The sequence below is a fragment of the Ptychodera flava genome, chromosome 12 (genome assembly GCF_041260155.1).
Source record: "Ptychodera flava strain L36383 chromosome 12, AS_Pfla_20210202, whole genome shotgun sequence".
NCBI lineage: Eukaryota > Metazoa > Hemichordata > Enteropneusta > Ptychoderidae > Ptychodera > Ptychodera flava.
This window is the reverse complement of record NC_091939.1, coordinates 11,787,711-11,808,289: the sequence shown is the minus strand read 5'-3', so window position 1 is coordinate 11,808,289 and position 20,579 is coordinate 11,787,711. Positions and strand designations below refer to the sequence as shown.

Below are 20,579 nucleotides of genomic sequence, written 5' to 3'. Positions count from 1 at the left end.
CTTGTGTAGTCATGCACATGCACCATAGTTTCTTGCTCTAGTGCCGAAAGTGTTTAGTAATTTTGAACTGTAAGCTTAGAAGTTATGGTTATGTGTGAAATATTTATGTCATGAAATACATGCTACAATTTATGCTGTGAAATATATATTACATATGCCGACCGGTTATCCATTAAAAACTTGTTCTTGATGACAAGTATTTATCTTTGCATACGGAAGTACTATGGTCCATTTTATTTTCACTGAAATTTATTTCAGCTGAAAATATTTTCATTGTTTCACTGTTATCTTATTTTCATTTTGTCTAGTCTGATTTTATTTTATTTTAGCTGAAAAAAGGTCCAGCGAAAGTAACGAAAATAAATTCCAAGTGAAAAATAAAGTATTCCACATTTTAACGAAATCGGCTGAAAATATAAAATTTCTTTCAGTCACTCGAATCCGAAACCGAATCCGAAACTGAATCCGAAACCGAATCCGAAACCGAGTCTAACTTCAGCATCGTGTTTCCTGCACAGCTTTGCAAGTCTTTCCGTTCCGTATTATGTGGGGGAATAATTTCATGTTCTAATTAGTTTTCTCATATTATGTACATTATCTAAGGGACTGGTCAACATGGTAGGTATGCTTACACGCAGGCTTACACGGCAAACTGCATTTTGCTTGTCAGCAGAGAAACTAGACATGCGACGCCCTCATGTATGACGTCATATCCTGTTGTGCCTGGGACCGGTGTGTGTCAGCTGAGCAAAGGTTGAATGCATGTTGGGCCAGTTCTCCTTTGAATGTGGCGTAAGGGTCGTATATTTGTAATTGCTGATACATTATCTTCCCAATGAAACCGATGCACTGATCACTTGAGTTTTTATTGAAGCGAAAATGCCGAACTTTAGGTATGTCTTTCGTTGTTCACAATGATTCTTACGGGTCCTGCAGCCAGCTGTTACTACGTGTTATCATGCATCGTACGTCCATGGTGTTAGTGACTACACTTGACAGTGAGCCTGCTCGTATTTTTATCAGAGTGCTCAGTTGAAGCAGGCAACAGAACTGTATAAACATTATGAAATAGTATCCGCAGTTTAATGGTAGGATCAGACGAGCAAATTACTTCTAATTACATACAACTTTAATACAGTAGTACAGCCCGTTGCCGAACAGCTACAAGTGTGAAAATGTGATAATGAGTTTGCATCGACAATGTGGAAATTGGCACTCCACTCGAGCTCCAGCAGGCCGGTGTGTGACCTACTTTACAAGCACAGTACGAGGTAGCCTGACATGCAAAAATTTGGAAGCATTTATAAAACAACTGAGAATACTTCAATTAATCAAAAAATCATGACTTCTCCTGTGAATTTGTACTACACACGACAAGAGCTATGTTGCCGCATCAGCAACTCAGTACTGTTTGTAGTGTAACTCGTAAGCCATTGTAACTTGCATACTGAAAACTATACTGTACTTTGTACAGTGTGTAGCTGAAATAGGCCCCAGGGCTACATAGGACCCAGTGTGGAAGGCACACGTTTCAATGCCAATTCAATTTCAAATATTCAATTTTTTAACATATTACTACTATTTACTAGGGTCTTTGCATGTACATGGAACATCGCAACGCTTGACCCGCCTCAGGATGAAAAGATTGTGAAGGAGTTACTGCAGTCCCAGCAGAAGGAAGTACCAGACATATACACCATTGGACTGCAAGAAGTGAGCTCTAAGCCACACCACTACCTAAGAGACACCATCTTGGATGACCCTTGGACGGATTGGATCTGCAGAGAACTTGCTCCTCAAGGCTATATCAAGGTACGTTGAACATTTACAATTGAGCAAGCATTAGTAGAGAAACAGGGTAGATTGTTCCGAATGCCTACTTACAACCATGGCCACTTTAGTGTTGATCAAGCCTGTCTGGTACAAGCAGAAATTCTGTCTGCAGAAGGGTGATAAAACGGTTGCTTTACCCTGTATCAGTGGTGATAATGATCCTACTATCCTACTACACGCCGATTAGCCTGAAATTAGGGAGTGATTATAAAATACACTGTATGCAAATGATGTTGACCACAGCATTTGCCCTATCAGTACTCAGTATCTGCTAAAATTCATGTGTTTCAAATGTAGTCAGTGTTAGAGAACATCACACATTTTGTGTCGATTTCAATATTGCAGTGAATGAATACCAACAATACTACAGCGTGTATCGCAAGTGTCGTGTTCAGACTTTGTTCAGACGCGGGAATTGAGAAAATGCCACTTTGAACAGACATCGCCCGACTTGACTGCAAAACTTTAGAAATAAACATTCACTTGCACTAAGCCATGTTTCTTTCCTACAAACCGTGAATAAACGTCCAATTTCACTTGGTACGAGAGAAAAGGTAAGAGTAAAGTACAGAAGCGGTAGCATTTTACAATTACATGTATTCACACGTGTGTAACCATCATCCGGTTGAAGGGAACTTGTCCTGATAGTGATACATGTACATCTCTTCTAAACTTTTCTGGCTCCCTCCACGCTTATCTTAAAACGCTTGCTTGGTTCTTTGTAAGCTCCTTGTGGTACCTCGCTAGGTGCCAGATTGCCACCACGATCTCTTATATTTTGAACAATCAAGCTTGCTATGTCCACACTGAAGGATTTGCCCCTATGATATTCGCGACCGTTGTTATTGATGTTCATTGTCGAAGTGCAGACTTACAGCGTGTCTACAGTTGTGATCGATTTGAATTGGGCAGGCGAGACATTTTAGTAGAACGTTATCTCAATCCTAACAGTGGGGTGTCGATAGTGAACCTTACATTATTACACCGATCACCACTTTGTTTCGTTTATACAAACAGAATTTCTGCTAGCACCAGACAGGCTTAATCAACACTAAAGTGGCCACGGGTGTATCTGTTCTTGATACAATCTGCAAATTGTTTTCGGAATTATTTTAGCACTTCTCTATATGGTGTATTCAGCATGTTCATTCATGTAAAACCATTCAAAAGATACTGAGTGTATTTCATTAAGCAACCATTTATCTCACTGTCCAATACTAATGAACGAGTGGTTTATTCTTCAGCTTAACCACTGATGTAAAAGTTTGTCGAAAGGTACAAACATGTATTTGCAAGACTCTCTTTCTTGTTATATTTATACCTCAGAGCCATATCTTTTTATAAATTTAAATTAAGTAAGTGATATTTATAGATTTCCATACTTTGATTCATATGTCCCAGTTGAAAACAAATTACAAGCATACAGTACATCTGAATGTGTACAATTTTGACAGTTTGTTAAAACTCTGATTCGTATTGTTTGGCTTGACTTACATATCATGTAATTTTTCCTACAACAGGTTTGATCTTCTGTGATTTAATAATTTCTAAAACCGGGCATTTATGTTATCAGTTTGCGTACTGCCATATGCCTGCAGAAGTTATACATTAATCAGCGGCCTAGAAATTGGACTCTGTCCAGCGGGGCATTCACTGCACTGACAGACGCTATGTATCATCTTGCCAGCAAATCTCTCACTCTCTGGGCAGACCACTATACATCAGACTTCAGAGTGCAAAGTACAAACATAGATTAGTCATTTCAATCAGAGCAAAAATATGTGTTGATAAAAAATAAAACTTCCTATTCCCTGCGCACATGAAGCAAACATCTTATTGTTGGAGTGACCCTTGGTGTTCATTCATTACGTGTGCTTGTAACAGATTGCATTAAATGGGTGGCAAGCCATCTTTACTTTTGAATTGAAAATTGATGAGTCAGGCTGCGTTAATGAGAATATTTATCGGTGTCCAAGTTAAATAGCCGGTGAGTCACAGGCTTCATTCTTTTTATGTAATCTGCCAACAAATAAACGAATGCCAATTGTGCGTTCATCGCCATAAATGCAGATTTTCATATCTGCTCAGTTGTCTCTGTGTGTTGTATGTACATTTCAACATATCAAAATATTGGCATGCTGTAATATATTAATATATTAAGTCGATAGTAAACATGTCAAAGAAATAAGCTTTAACCCCTTCACCACCATGGTTCTGCCCCAAAACCTGTCATTATTGATGGTGATTGTGGACCTGTTTACATAGAATGGGGTGAACAGGTTAAACTTTCTTCTCCTACTTTGTGCAAAGAAACTCTCAACCTATTTCCCTTTCACTTCAGATATACAGTTTCACCACAGAAAATGACCACATTGAGGCAAGTCATGGTTGAGTGAAAGGGTTAATTTATTCCTGTAATGGTGTTCATAACCAAGATTTTTAAAAAAATCAGGTATCACAACAAAAAATTCAGGATTACTGAAGGAAATACGGTAGTGAAAATTTATCAATCTTTGAAGTTCGAACCGTTCACCATTTCTTACAGTAGTTAATATTGGAAAACATAATTGTAGCAGTATTGTGAAAATTTTGTGAACAACTATCAAGTTAGACCGTACAAGTTCTGATTCTTAATGACAGTAATGTAGATTGTTAAGAGGAATATTGATAATTTTAACAGGTTTGCATACTTTGTATGTGGCTTGGGTACAAGCCTGACAATGTTCTTTGTGTGTGTTTAGTATTGATTAGCAAGCTCACATAAAATCTAGCGTTCAGTAATATAGTACTAGTCCACATTAATGAAAGTGTCATTTTGTAATACCGTAAGTAGATTAACCAACTTGTATATTACTGATGTGCTTGAAGAAACTGAAGGGTAATCTAGTTAACCATCGCAGAAACATTTGTATAAAGAGAACTGCATTTCACAACAAAGCATCAACTGTTGACCACCTAGGGATCAATTTTAAAATGTATGAAAACAGTCTTTGTGTGCCAGTAATTTCTCCACAGTTAACCCTGTCTCTTTATTCTTCCAGGTCAAGGATATCCGTCTGCAAGGCTTGGTGCTTTTGCTGTTGGTGAAGTTAGAACACGTACCATTTGTCAGGAATATTCACACAAACTATACAAGGACAGGACTTGGAGGACTCTGGGTAAAAAAATCTCTGCAAAGTTATGACTTATAGTGTGAACAATTTTCATTTTTTGTTTCATGTTTGAGTAAAGTACCCAGTACTGTACTGCTTCATTGTTTTGTTTGAAGCAGTGTGTCTCATACTCTATGAAGTGACGGAAAGCCATTAAGGTAGCTTTGTTACATTATATGTCCTTTCCTTGGGTGGCCTCAGTTAGGAGAGGCTGATGATCTTTTGATGTGAGTGCCAACGCTGTTTAGAACATATATTTACATAAATTAATCAAAAACAAGTGCCATATTAGAACCTGCTTCTAGATTTGTCCCAGATATGCTTAAGGTAAACAAATAAACATTACAATACTAGATTTCATTGTTGGAGGATATTTTGAGGGGTTCAAGACAGCTGATTGGAGAAGGCCCTCGTCAGGGTGTGAATCAGTGTTGAATATTTGCATAATTACATACTAATGAACTGCCACCACACAGATTATGTGTCTCCGGCTTGACAAAATCTACGAGCCACTTGTGGCTTTTTGAACAAATATGAAATCAAGGCATTGAAAGAGCACATGCTTTTAACTTCTGCATCATATTGCAATTCACTCCATAAATTTGTGAAAATGACACTCTATTTTACCATTTTGCCCGCATGATTTGGAGAAGATGGTAAGATAGTCCTGAGCTATTATAGCTGTAATGCAACACGTCCACACAGAAAGTAAATTGGAGAGACTGTTGCTATCTTAGTACAGATTGAGGTTATCATGAAACAACACCATTTCAAACGACCCCTTTAGTTAATTTTAACAACAAGGTCATGCCTAATATTAGACGCTTCCTGTGTTTGAAGACATGGCTTAATGAGGATAAATGGAGACTATTACAGCCGTGATGCCGTGCATTGAATACAAGCGTCAGTCATTCTTCAATTAATTCCTTTCAGAGGAGATGTTAAACCAGCTCTGCCACGTCCTAATTGTCAAAACCCAGCATAATAAGTCTTCACTGTCAGTGTACTGAAAGCTTCACAACCAAAATGCTGTCCAATGTACTCCATATTACAGGACACTATATTCTCCAGAAATATTGATCTTACTTCATGGTTTCAAGTATGTGTGTGTTTTTTTGTTATTGGTATTAGGGCAACAAGGGAGGTGTTTCCATCAGGTTTGGTCTGTACGGTGCCAGTGTGTGCATTGTCAACTGCCATCTTGAAGCCCACCTGGAAGGCTGGGCTCAGAGAAACAAGGATTACGTCAATATCATCAATGATCAATATTTCGAAGCATGTTCAACGAAAGGCATACTCGATCATGAGTAAGTCATTTCTTATTTCATTGATACACTGATAAGTTTTGATTGTACTGTTTGTGGCATTATTTAACTATACAATCAAAGATGTGAAAGTATCAGTTTTTGAGTAATTGATAGAGGGCGCTATTCACATTGTAGACTTGATACATGCTGTCTTCATCATTGTCAGTGGAGTGGACCACTGTATAAAACAGCTGACAAATTGTGTTGCTTCTTCGATATGCTGAAGCATACTGAATTATAGGAAGAAATAAATTTTTTAGAAAATGTTGCCAGTAAATACAGTGTACTATGTTACGGGTTTTTCCATGAATAGTTCTGCATTTTATTTTTTTCTACTGAACGAAGTGAACCATTATTGCAAGGAAAGATATTTTAAACCTTATCTGGTGTAACATCATATGAGAAAATCATCCATAAAACAACAACTTCCTTCAAGTAATACTCTTGTCTATTGATGTTTTCCTCAATCATATTTGCATTTAAAAGCAATAATTTGATTTCAAATATGGTGTCTGTTGCTGGTGCCGTAGACATGTAACAGTGTTCTTCATAATTCACAGCTTGGGAAAACAGAGGGACAGCAAATTTACATAACAATGCATAATCTGCATATTCTTTTGTTATGAAAATGTATTCGTTTGTACAGTTATTAACATATGAATAGATTACTCCAAAAAACAGAGGGGTGGCCAACCTCTAAAAATCTCCGTGTGTAGAAGCTTGCATACCCATGTATGGAAGTAACATTATGACAACAGAGATCCACTTTTGTGCTGGGAACAATACATTCTGCTGTTTCGTAGTTATCGACCTTTTCAATATCAAATTTATAAATTCCTAACATGTCCGGTTTACATACAGTGTACTCACTCATCACCTGCAATTGCATTCATTCACACATCCAACCCACTCAGGAATATGTAAATGAGATTAAATAAATCATGAAGAACTATCAAACGTGTTTCCTTTGGTCAGACACATGTTACAATTCTCAATGGACAACAAATAAATAAGATGGGTTGGATGAAGGCATCCGTCATGCACACATATCTGATCTGTCACCTCTGGAACCTTCACAACTTCAGTGGCAATACATTATTGAGATTTTTTTGCCTGTTTTCGGTACGCCATTGAAATTATTGACAAATTGTAAGCTCATCAAAAAACAAGTGTGTATGGGGAATCATCAAACATTGATAAATTAAGATTAGGAATATGCAGCGTGACGATGACTGTTTTGTTATTTGTTTATTCTGTAATCAATTGCAGCATCATTGGTACTGAATTTCTTTTCTTGACCTTTGCTGAGCTGTCCTGTGCCTAATTTCATCAAAACATTAGTGGTAAAAAAAATTGAATTATTATTAGTACTTTCCAAATCTAAAGTGACATGAAAATGACATGAAAGTATGACGTTTCGTTTATGTGTTCTATTTAAACTTAAAAGTTATACATTTTGCCCTCTTGTCAGTTGTGTTTCAACTTCCTGTGTGCTTCACAGGTTTTTATAAAATATTGTTTCATCAAAAGTCAGTTTTAAGCCCATTTTAATTGTATTTTCTTGAATTAAGATACCCAATATTACAATCCCCAGAAAATCACTGAGAATTAACTATTAAAGAAGAAACATACGGAAATATTCATTGAAATTAGAAATACGTCGTTAGAAAGCCTTTGTCACATTCATCTGTCAATGAACCATGATTTGGCTCAAACCCCATTGTTATCAGCAGTGAGTGTGGACCTGTTTACACGGAATTTGGGGTGAACAGATTTACCCACCTCCACCATGGTTTGGCCCAAACCCATTGTTATCAGTGGTGAGTGTGGACCTGCTTACTGGGAATAGGGGTGAACAGGTTAAACCACAGTTCAAAGCTTTATGCGAGCATGGCAAAATTTTTTGAGGACCAAGTCCCCAAATTGCCAACATGTTTTAATTGATTTCGTACCGTTATAATTTGTTCAGTATCTCCAAATGCAAGGGAGCAGTCAGCAAACTGTTTGCAGCCGTAACTGGCTAAAAACACAGCACTGACATATCTCAACTCTGTTCTCTCCTCTGCAGTTATGTGATATGGCTCGGAGACCTGAATTACCGAATAGCAGATCTGAAGACAGAAGACGTGAAAGAAGTGATAGCTAGAAACGAACTGCATATTCTGAAGTACAAAGACCAGCTCTGCCTTTCCAAAGATGCCGGAGATGTGTTTAAGGACTTCTCGGAAGGAGACTTGACTTTCCCGCCAACTTATAAATTGGACTTTGGCACAATGACATATGATTCAAGGTAATCCGATACAGGTGATGGTGTTTCAGTGTTCTCTACACATCAGAAAACTGAGGCAATGGCTAATTAGCATACTATTTGCATGTGTATTTGTAGGATGAATTGCAATTGTAGAAACCAACATCTGTCTTTTTGTGTCCATGTACACATATGTCCACTCGGTTGCTTCAGTACAAGAATGTTTTATGTACATGGTGTACGTTTAGATATCATGATTTATGTGCATTTCAGACCATTGTAGTCACAAAATGCCTAACGCCCTTGGGTGTGTTGGATTTGCGTAGGCATAAACATGATTGAGCCATTACAATCACAATTTTTCATTCAAATACACCCAATAATAATCATGACGCACCATCGTACAAATCATGTCACCGAGTGTGATTTGGGTGATGACAAGATGACGTACACCAACGAAAAGTACAGGTACAATATTTCTTTCTGTGCAACCACAAATCTTTAGTGCGTCAGTACATTTATTAAACCACTATACGCAACAATATCCATGGTGTCATCGTTACTTTCCAAAGCTTGCATTACCTTCAGGATGAAAGATGTCTCATTCATTGCCAGCGTAGACATGTAAACATCCTTGGTTTTGGTACTTTTGTTCACAGCCCTAATGTTAATAATTATGTCAGGGAAATCAAAATCGTGTGGAAAAAGTGTTGATCGCAATTTCAGGTTTGTTACTAAATATAGCTGTACACATGCAACATCGGACAACACTGCCTAAAATTCCGACAAATTTGTTGTTGCTTGAGCGGCTGTTGTTGCAGCTTGTAGTCTGAGCCATAAAATCATATGAATTAGTGTGACTTTCAGTAGCCATTGTAACACAAGCAGGTTTTATTGTCATTGTGTATGTGGAAAATGCAGACAAATATTTATTTATGCATATTAATGTGAGAAAAAAATGACGTCATTTTCGACCAGCTCTATTCAACTATTAGGGATCCTTTCAGCAAGAAAGCAATGATGATGTCTTGTTCCCTGTTATCAGCAATCAAATGACTGTTGACAAACTTTGAAACATCACTGAGTTTTCCGCTGACAAACTTTCACTCAAGCAGCACTGTTCCACTGTTGAATCCTGAACAAATAGCGCCCTCTATCACACAAGCAAAGATATAATAAATGAGGTCAAGCTGAGGTCAATAATATACGAAGAGTTAAAATTCTGTGTGTATACTACACATTTGTCTGACCTCTGACCTATAATGTTTCATTGAAAATTACCATGATATCTATTGTATTCATGAGAATTTTCAGAAGAATTTATATATAAAATAACATTTATTTAGATTCCTGGGCAATGCAGCCGGTATTGAATATAATTCAGAGAAAAAATTGTGCTGATAGATTCCAAAGCCTGAAATACAATTTGAGAATAGAACTGGATAGGTCATTCAGTCAGTAACCTGACACAATAATACAAAAATATAATTTGAACAAAAATATAATTTGACAATTTGTTATCAATTTAATTGTTTTTCGGTCAGGCAGATTTCAGACAGTATCCACATCTATATAATGTGATTTTGCAACCTAATGAGTTCAAACTGCTCCATGGATTCAAAATTTTCATATTTTTAAAGAGAATGAAATTCGGTCGTAAAAAAGGTGTGCATTTCCAGTGAAACGAGTGTATGTAATTGATTCCAGGGTTCTCAAAATAGTACCACTTTTCCTTTTATTGTTATTCCAATGAAAAATAAGTCATTTAAATGATGAAAGGAAACTCATTTTTATTTTTTCTCTGTACATATTCATTCTTTGTTGAATTCAGGAAACAGACTTACTGCATTTTATTTTACCAGTGTGAAAATGCTCATGAGACAAACCACAGATTCTGCAATGACTGTTCTTTTCACAGGGCTTTGTAACATGTTATGAAATGACTTACGCCAAAAGATCTCAACGCAGTTTGCATTTACACAGTATTTCTACTCAATAGCAGCGTCTCTTTGTATCATATTTCCTTTCCTTACTACCCTGTTCCTATCCTCAACGGTGGACATTTATCATGTTTCCATAGAAACAGAATTAATGATCGATGTTAACTCTCTTAATTTAATTGGTCTACACTACTTAATACAATGGAACCTTCGTTTTCTGATCCTAATTAATGTTTGCGATAATAATATACAAGTGCCTTGTCAAAGCATACGGGGACAAAATACTTTTCCCTTAATAAATACAGTGAAACGATGAAGAATAAATCATAATTGCTAATTAATGAGCAAATTCAATTCATTAATGTTGCTAAAATTGTTTCATGTCTAAAATTGTTCGATTCTTAAGCAATATGTCATGTGAGGAAAAGACAAATAGCGCTCATCACAGTTGTAGGTTTGTCACAAAATGCATCCTCGCCCATACTTGACATTGACCATGGCTTCCATGGATGAGATTTGGACGTACTTTCTCTTTTTAGCCCCATCGGTTATTTCAGCAGCTTGTGGTCAGAACTCTTGACATATCATAATTGTATTTTCATTTCTAACATTTACTGTGGCAAATTAGCATTGAGGGTAATTTTTCAAAGTTTTGTGAACAATTTGCAAAATGGACTGGTGATGTTATGGAGTCTATCAGTCAGAAATTTACAAATTATGATCCATGGTGTAAGAAACACATGAACAGGCGTAAAACAATGCTGGGATGACTGACTTTTCAGTTTGAATTGGTGAATGAAAAAATGGAAATATGGCATCAAAATAATCTATATGCCATTAAAAGATCATTACTTGACAAACTTTAATCAGGAGACTAACTGGGTAAAGAATTGTTCCCATGACAACCCTTCAGTCATTGGAATGTAAAATTTAGTGAGCCACTGAAATACAAACTTCTCCAATAAAGCTATCATTTTTAGCTCATATTTGGTTTTGTATATAAATACCAAAAAGAGCTTATATGATGAGTCAGTGGAGTCTGTATATCTGTATGTTTGTGGGTATGTATGTGTGGATGTATGTCCGTCACACACAAAGGCTCCCACACCGCCAAAGCTACAATCTCTGTATTTGGTGTACAGGTACATGTAGATGCAGGGTTGAGATGTGAATTTGTTCAAATGAACAAGTCAGTGTCAAAAATGTGCAAATGAGGTAAGAAAAGGAAATCCTGCAAATGTGCAGGAGAGTGATGGCATGCCAGTGACTGAAACAGGTATTAGTCATTTCCTGTCATTGTTTATGAACTGTTACAGACCTACTCAAACCATAGACAGTAGAGGGGGAAGACTGTCTATGCTCAAACTAAGAGGGGCTAGCAGTATGCTGTGCATGTTGCTAAAGTTGACATCCAATACCTAAAGTTTCTTGTTGTTTTTCTGGTTGTACTGTGCAGAAATCATTGTCATAACATTAACGTAGAATTTCCTGCACTGAACAGATAGAAACAATATTTATTGTTGATCTTTGGTAACCATACTGGTATATACCAATGCTGATCAAATTGAGCGACACCGTATAATTGCGGTATTTTTATCAATTTCATGAGATCTGCTCATAATGGCAAGATCAAATATTGACATTGGTATTAAAATGACACCTTCAAAAAGATCTTACAAACTTATTTTAATTATCCTGTGACAATTTGTATGATAATTCTTTGCAGCGCAAAACAACGAAAACCAGGCTGGTGTGACCGGATATTGTGGAAAGTGAACAAAGGTAGAGAGAGTCGTAGGCACTTACACATGGAGTTAGACCGATATGACAGTCACAGAACTGTGTTATGGAGCGATCACCTGCCTGTCAGTGCTGACTTGAGACTGAAGGTATTGACAATTTCTTGAAGAAAAAAGAGTAATTTTCCCAGCTGATCTTACACTCAACTTTTTTCACATTCACATTTTTTCACAATCATAAAATCATTTAGTATAGATGGCACACTGAACTGTCATATGTATTTCCATAAACCATAAAAAGCCAGAGTTCTTGAAAAAAAAGTGAAAGCAATGATGATGATCAGTTCCCTGTTATCAGGAAATTTAATTTGTTGACAAATTCTGAAACATCACTGAGCTTTCATTATAAATGCAATATTCTTAGGACATAGAAATATTCACGGGTATAGGATGTCAAAACTAATTTGATGATAAAGTAGGAAAAATGGCTAAGGCCCAATGTCACACAAGTCAGAAATGGCCACAGGCAAAATTTGTTATGTAATTTGCAGCCAGAATTGCTGAAATGATGGATGTGGAACCGAGTCTTTTAATAGGCTGACAGAAATAATGCCATTTTATTTGCAGGTAGAGAAGACAGACGTGAAACCCCCGGTGAACTTTCGACACATGGAGCCCTGGAAAATAGGGCAGGATTCTCAATGTATTTATTTTGTGCACATTGACACACAGACCAGCAGCTGGGATTGGATAGCACTCTACAAAGTAAGTCTGTCCTTTTAGGTAATGGGCTCACCAGAAATACTTATAAGTGATTATCAGCAGTTGATGATATTTTAATATTTTCGAAAAATGTACAGTGACTTCCTTACTTTGGCAAGGATTTGTGAAGAGTGTTAGAGTATGTCAATGTAGTGACAACACTGTGGTGAAACATCCTAGCAAGGAATAGTTTTTGTGGTACTATTATAGTATGGAATCAGTTAACATTGCATCTGCTGTTTTAAATATTAACCCCTTGAATCCTGTAATTTTTCCCGCCCAAATTTTATTGCAACATTTCACTGATTTTCTTGAAATTTTCTGTAATTTTTTTGATAATTTTGGACCAAATGGACACCACATTTTATTTGCTACAGTTTTTTATCAGAATTTTAGCAAATGTCTTGAAAAAATTTACTGGGGTATATTTTATAAAAGCGACAAGTATTGACTTAGGTGCTCAAAGGGTTAACAAAAGCCACTTTTAGTGAAATTTTGAAGGAGAACAGTCAAGTCAGTTCAAGACAAAGCTGAAGGAGATTCAGTATAATATGTTGAAGTGACGTTGGCTACACAAAAAATATGAAAGCAATGATGATGACTAGTTCCCTGTTATCAGCACTTTATATGAATGTTGACAAACATTGAAACATCACTGAGCTTTCATTATTCCTAGAAAATCTAACATTATAATATATTGTTTTTTCAAAGTTTTAACAATTTTAAATGCAGTTTTGTGAGTAGCATTTACATTAAGGTAGTTCACGCCTTGAAAGTGAAAGATTTAAGAGTTTTTCTGGGGGTCACCGTACAAATTTTGGTACTACAGAAACAAATTATCCAACATTTTCCAATATTTGAAATTCAAAATGGCCTCCATCCATGTGTTATCTATTTGTGAGAAAATAAATTTCTGCCCTTTCATAAAGCTAAGACGTGGAAAACTCTTCTTACTCCATAAGCTTCAAAATAAGCTGCTACAAGTGGTAGGCCAAAATAATATTGTAAAAGTTTGAAAGTCTGAATAGGTATGTGTTCCTGGGGCACATTCCTCCACCATAGCCACATCCTGACTCTGAAAAATAACAATCGCAACCGTTAAAATTCTGTAGCCTTTCATTTAAGTATGTTGTGCGCTTAAAAACCCAGGAACTGTAACTTCTGACAATTTTTAGCTCATATTTGGTATTCATATAAATACCAAAAAGAGCTTATATGGTGAGTCGATGGCGTCTGTATGTATGTATGTGCAGATGTATGTGCAGATGTATGTCCGTCACACGCAAAAGCTCCCATACTGCCAAAGCTACCATCTCAGTATTTGGTGTACAGGTAGATGCAGAGGTTGAAATGTGACGTTGTTCAAATGAACATGTCAGTGTCAAAAATATGCAAATGAGGTAAGAAAAAGGGGAAATCCTGCAAATTAGCAGGAGTGGTGGCAGTAACTGAAACAGCCCACACATCTGAGTAAGAGGTTTTTGATCTTTAACCTATTTGTATGCAGGGTACCTATTATGTGTGGGAGTGGTTGCAGTAACTGTAACAGCTTATTAGTCATTTCCTGTCATTGTTTATGAACTGTGACATATTAACAGACCTGCTCAAACCATGGATGTCTATTTTTGTACATCCATGGTTGAAATATTCTCTGCTATGCATGTTGCTAAAGTTGACCTCCAGTACCTAAAGTTTCAGACCTTATTTACTTTTGTCATTCCTATTTTTCTGGTTTAAATATTTCTTGTTTTTTTTCTGGTTGTACTGTGCAGAAATCATTGTCATAACATCAACGTAGAATTTTCCTGCACTGAACAGATAGAAACAACACATATTGTTGATCTTTGGTATGTACCAATTCTGATCAAATTTGAGCGACACCGTATAATTGCGGTATTTTTTTCCATGGTTTTGTTTCATGTGTCAGCTACAGTTTTTTGGTCTGCTTCCCACAGTGTGTTGAAATACCCAGTACTCCGCATGTCAACATGTGGGTGTGTCCTGCATTGTTACTGGTAGTGAGGATTGTTTAATTCAAGTCTGGACTTGAATTCCAGGCCCAACAATAACAATGCATACTACACACTAACTACCCAATTACTGGATATTTCAAAATGCTGCCGACAGCTGTGGTTGGTAAATGGGATGAAAATTCTAAAAAAAATTACAGTTACTGTAGTTTGAACATAAAGCTGCTTTTTTCTAGGTTCACTTATGATGGTGTGCTTTTACAAATTTAATAACCAGCAGACGTGTGTCTCTTGGCAAGCATAGAAACCTGATAAAAACTTGAAACTGTGTTATGTGAAACCTCACTTTGCAGATCGGCTTCCGAAACCCTAATAACTATGAAACCTATGTATGGGCAGTGAAAGATGGTGAAAATATGCAACATGGCTGCCGCGTTGTGTTTGAGTCATTCTATCTGCCAAAAGATACTTCATGTCAGTATGTATTAGGTTACTATAGTAGTCTCATGGAAAGTTTACTTGGAGTCAGTGAACCTTTTCAGGTAAGTAAACTCAGTTTTACTAACTAAAATTTTCTTTTTCATAATTTTGAAATTTTGGTAATTTATGTAAACATCAAACATTTTTCATTTGTATACCTAGTCACTGATTGTCAGTTATTGTTGACTTCAAAAATTGCTCATTTTCCTTACGAAAGTGTGTGTCAAAATCTTCCTCACAGCTAAAATGTTCATCACTTGCAAATTTCAAAATAAAAGACTGCCTTCAACAACCGTTTCATTGGCTAATAGAGTTGCAACAGGATGAAATATATCCCATGTCAAAGGTCATCTGTGAAAAATATGAAATTTGCTCATACGCTCTCCTACAGCTAGACATCTGATGTTATATGCTGTACCATCTACAGTTATGTAATTTGTGCAATGATTTTAATTTTCTCATTTTGAAAAACCATCAAGGCATTTTTGTGCATTTTTGTATAATTTCCTTCAAACTCTTTTCCAGATTCTCAACCAGGAATGAAACATATGGTCAAGTTTGTCCCACACACCAGCGACTGCCTTGACATCACAATGGTTTTGTCATCTGTAGTATTTATATTTATATTGGTCTGTGATATCTGGTCAATGTCAACGTACAGCAATGTGATTGCTGTCATCCTGTCCAACAAGATGTAGCCATTTCCATCACCAGTTTCTGTGTACGTGAGTGCAGCAGCCCTGCCATGGAAAACCAACTACAGAGACCAAAGCCCTGGTACTCCTAGATGTAATTTAAATTCTTTGTCGCTGACGTGTATCCGGGCATCAATGTAACAAGGACTTGACAAATACCTACTGCCAAAACAAACCAGGATTTTAATGAAAATAATTTTTCTTAAAAAGAATTAATATATTTTCATGAAAATGAGGGTGCACTGAGTTTGGCTAATTTCCACAAATCTTCGATTTTTTTGTTCAAATGTATGATTTCAAGTGTTTCCAGGGGTGTTTTTCATTTTAGTCTAGAATTTCAAAGATTTTATAATTTCGAATAATTCATAAAGATTTATATGTACATTTGAATATTGCATTTTAAAATGATGCTGAATACAGCAGTCAACAGATACAGCTGTCAACAGGTTCACAGGAATTTTAATGTACTTATCAAAATTTCTTAATTTATTTCAGTGTATATTTTGTATTCACACATCAAAGTTCTTATACCTTTTTAACACCAGACAAGTATAGCCATCAATAGGTTATCGAGTTATCATTGACAACACCCTCACAAAGCGTTCACTTCTGTACACTTCAAATTTGCAGCACTTCCCTGAAAACTCCACTGTCATCGTAGTAGTAACTGATTTTGGTATCCGGTCATATGTAGGAAGTCTGTTCACTTATCTACACATGTACCCAGGGAAATACCAGTTTGAAGGCAATGCAATTTCCAAATTACTCCCTTGATCATGATGCACAGCAGCTAGTTTAAGGTAAAGCACTTGTTGAAAATTTAAAGTGATAAAATGTTCTCGAACTTTCCTCAAGGAAACTTTAAACCATTCTTTTTCATAATTCTTACTTAAAAATTAGGGGTCACATTGCAAATTTTGATACCAGAGAAACAAATGACCAAAATATTACCACTATTTGAAATTTAAAATATTAGATGTTTAAATTTCTAGGGAAAAATTACATTTTTGACTTTCACGAAAGCTAGACTTTGAAAACTTCATGTGCTCCTCAAGCTTCAAAATATGTCCAAACAAGCAGTGAGCCAGCAAAATATTTGAACAATTTTAGGGTCCAAATATCTGTCCCCGAGGTAAGTTCTGCCATGAGATCAGTTAGAGATGTCAATATTTAGTTGCAATGTAAACTCGTGCAATTGAGGAGCCTTCGCATGTCACTATCATAAGGCAGTCAGTCATGCTACAACTAGCTGGAAAAAATTATGTTGCACATGAAGAGTAATGGGTCTAAACCGTAAACATGGTAATAATCTTCGTATCTTAGGTTGTCATTCATAACATAGAAATGTACCCCTTAGGATGGTGTTTAATCATAATGTGGTGTGGTGTGAGTCCCCTACTCTACAGTCTTACCAAAATAAGATGTAACCTGCAACAAAATAAACCTATTTGCTGGTTCACTTGAATACACAGTGTTGTCAAAGCCCCTATAACTGAATATCTTTTTGCGTTTTGCTTACCAAAAAAAATACCCTCCAATCCTAGGAGAGGTGTTTTTAATTCCTGTATTAAGCCACATTCTCTTTGAAAATGTCACTACTTCAATCCACGGTGATGGATTTGGTTGATTGTTCACAGTTTTTGTGTACTCGCTCACGGCAGCCATTTGTAACTTGCAAGTCGAAAGTTATTTAGTTGTTGAAGTCTAAGTTGTACATTCGTCGCCAAGGTTTTAAAAAAATACACTGTGTTCACACTTTGATAAGCATTTTTACTGAGAATTCTTTTTTACTTATAGAAAAAAGGGCAAAAAAGATTCAGTGAATAGGGCTTTAAAAAGTGCAATCAAAACAAGCACTGGTATAATTTCAGTATAATGGCACTTACAAGAAAGAGATATCCTCATCAAAGATCTTGTAGTAAAAATATGCAAGATGAAATAATTTACACAAACCTAATGCAAGAAATTCAGCTCTGATGAAGTTATACTATTCATCTATTGAATTCTCTCAGGAAGGTGATATTGTTTTTCATTACATGTAACAGTGTCCTAGCTCTGCAGTTAGCCGTTTTACTTTAACTCACCTCCATGGTGGTCCTTCACAAATGGCCAGAGAATGCTAATGGCTGTGTAGGAGAAACTGTGTTTCTGGATGCACAGATGAAAGAAGTTAAGTATGTTTTGAGTCAAACTGCAGAAGCTACATCATAGGTTACTTGCCGAATCCACCAAAAACACGCACATCCATGTTAATATGCTAAGATTATCATTTACAAGGAATTTTAGTGAATCACATGAATTTGCCAGTAACCATAGCAGTCAGGTAATTAAACAAAAATATAAAGAAATTATTGTCAGGAAAAATTGATTAACCAAAGTTTAAAATTACTACTAATTATGCAAATATGGGATTTGCCATTTCTGCAAATGCAACACGTCTAATCCCTGTATTGCTGATGTTGGATTAACCAATATCAGTAGTAAACTCATATGTGCTGACGATCAATTGATATGGACAATGCAATTTTCAACAACTCGTAAGTTCATGTCCATAACACCTATGTGTATTGGCAATGCTGCTTTTAAATGGAATATTTTTACAAGTTGCACTTTTTATTTGACATTTCATTTAGCAGCCAGATTTCACTACATGACTTTTGTGACCAGGTTTTACTATGTATATTACAATCAGGAGCCAGAAACATCAGGATTTTAAGTACAAATCGCTTATTGTCTTTTTGAATGTCAAAGCATAACATTTTTGACATTACAATCAGCACTGAAATACTCACTTACAGAGTTAGAATTTGAAGTACAAGCTCTTTTCTTCCCACAAGGAATGACATAACTTGAACGTATTTGTGTTTTCTTGGCATCCCAGCAGCACACCAGGTGACATTTTTTTCGTAGTTTAAGTGACATCCTAATGCTTATGATTGCAATGTATTTCCGGTTACATCCTGCAATCACAAAATCCTTCAATGCACCGAATCTTCTTGTTATTGTCATTTGTGAACACTGATGAAACGATTTTGTCAGGTCCTTTACTGATTAAATTCAGTTTCATGATTAAGACCATGAAACAGTGCCAAACCATGTTATATAGAGTAACAATGTCTTTAAGTATTGCTAGACTTGTGTACCTTCAGCTTGTCAACTATGAGTACAAACATAAAAAATCGTAATTACCCTTCTTGTTTGGATGTTTAAGTGAGCACAGAGGTAAAATAAATCCTACATTTCTTCAGATTATTTGTAAATGTTTCACTGAACCTTTTAATAGCCATTACAGTAAGGTCTTGCCATGTTGCAAAATTCAATTAAATGTATCACTCAGCACTTTGCCTTTGGAATTTTCACCGTAGCATTAGGGCGTTTGTTTCACAAAAGAAGATGAAGTCTTTTTAAGGTAAAATAGACCTATGAAAATTTGTGACCGGTCAACCAAGTGTGCCACATTTATCAAGCGTCACTTTCTGAGATGTCACTTTGTGAGATGTAATTTGCCTGATATATGCATGTGTGATTGGGAGCTTGTGTTATTTTATATGAGATGTGTCAGTTGACCCGTGTGGTTTTGTGTGTTACTTAACTCAACTTTTGCAACAATACCCCTTGTGCAATACTTAACTAGTAATTTTGTGAATTAGGTCATTGTGTTAGTCTTGTGTGAAGAGTTAACAGAATTGTAAACTTTATTTTTAACATTATACATATGTTTTTACGATGTGAATTAAATAGCTAGAACACCAGATGTAAATAATACCATGATGGAAGACTACCCCAGAGTATTGATATTTTGCAGCAAAATTTTTTATTGGAATTAACAGCAACACAGTCGCCCGAAATTGGCAATCAGTCTGAAATGTAAGTTACTAATGAACTGATCTCTATTCAATCCTGTTACTCTTGTGATGTTTGGTCAAATTGAATAAATACCTGTTGCATAATGTTGGAAAAATGAGTGGTGTCATTTGTATGTTAAATATGTTTTTGCAATGTTACATATATTGGATTTGTTTAAATTTTCAAAATTCTGAAAATATTATCATTGCATTGGTTACCTACTACCTCCCCATGTTGTTCCGTATTGAAATTACATTTAATAGTAAAATTTGTGGAAGTTTAGTATATTTATGCTTCTGATTGCTGTATTCTGGTTCCTTCAACAATATTTCATTTGTATTTGGATGTGGTGTTGCAAAATCTGCGTATTCACTTAGAATTTGTTCCTGTTCAGTACCTCCGACCCAACTGATATTAACACCATGGAAATTCAATCCTCACAGAAGTGCATAACGTCATGGAAAAGCAAGTTTTAATCATCAAGAATTGAACCCCAGTGTGACACAGTGTGACAGTGGGCAAAACCACCGATCCACAAATTAGACAGTAAGCGGCATCAACAATCTCACCATGAAACATGAACACAATTGGAACTAATTTGGGATAA

General features: G+C 36.1%; 1 protein-coding gene across 2 annotated transcripts; it reads left to right on the top strand.

Annotated features, from left to right (window-relative positions):
* Positions 1 to 665: 665 nt before the first annotated feature.
* On the top strand, positions 666 to 20,087 carry LOC139145010 (phosphatidylinositol 4,5-bisphosphate 5-phosphatase A-like). 2 transcript variants are annotated; one of them, XM_070715898.1, is made up of 9 exons: positions 666 to 792; positions 1,590 to 1,812; positions 4,875 to 4,991; positions 6,117 to 6,292; positions 8,361 to 8,582; positions 12,207 to 12,369; positions 12,847 to 12,984; positions 15,305 to 15,493; positions 15,957 to 20,087. In XM_070715898.1, the coding sequence occupies exons 1-9, from the start codon at positions 698 to 700 to the stop codon at positions 15,972 to 15,974; spliced, it is 1,341 nt and encodes a 446-aa protein (XP_070571999.1). In that variant the 5' UTR covers positions 666 to 697; the 3' UTR covers positions 15,975 to 20,087. The 2 variants fall into 2 exon arrangements, with proteins under 2 accessions (XP_070571999.1, XP_070572000.1); XM_070715899.1 differs by having other exon boundaries at positions 720 to 893.
* Positions 20,088 to 20,579: the final 492 nt, after the last annotated feature.

Bases quoted from the DNA above. Each gene is read 5' to 3' on its own strand.
- LOC139145010 (XM_070715898.1), top strand. From the start codon at position 698: ATGTATGACGTCATATCCTGTTGTGCCTGGGACCGGTGTGTGTCAGCT. The intron at 4,992-6,116 runs GTAAAAAAATCT...TATTGGTATTAG, and splicing joins CAGGACTTGGAGGACTCTGG to GGCAACAAGGGAGGTGTTTC. The intron at 12,985-15,304 runs GTAAGTCTGTCC...CTCACTTTGCAG, and splicing joins ATTGGATAGCACTCTACAAA to ATCGGCTTCCGAAACCCTAA.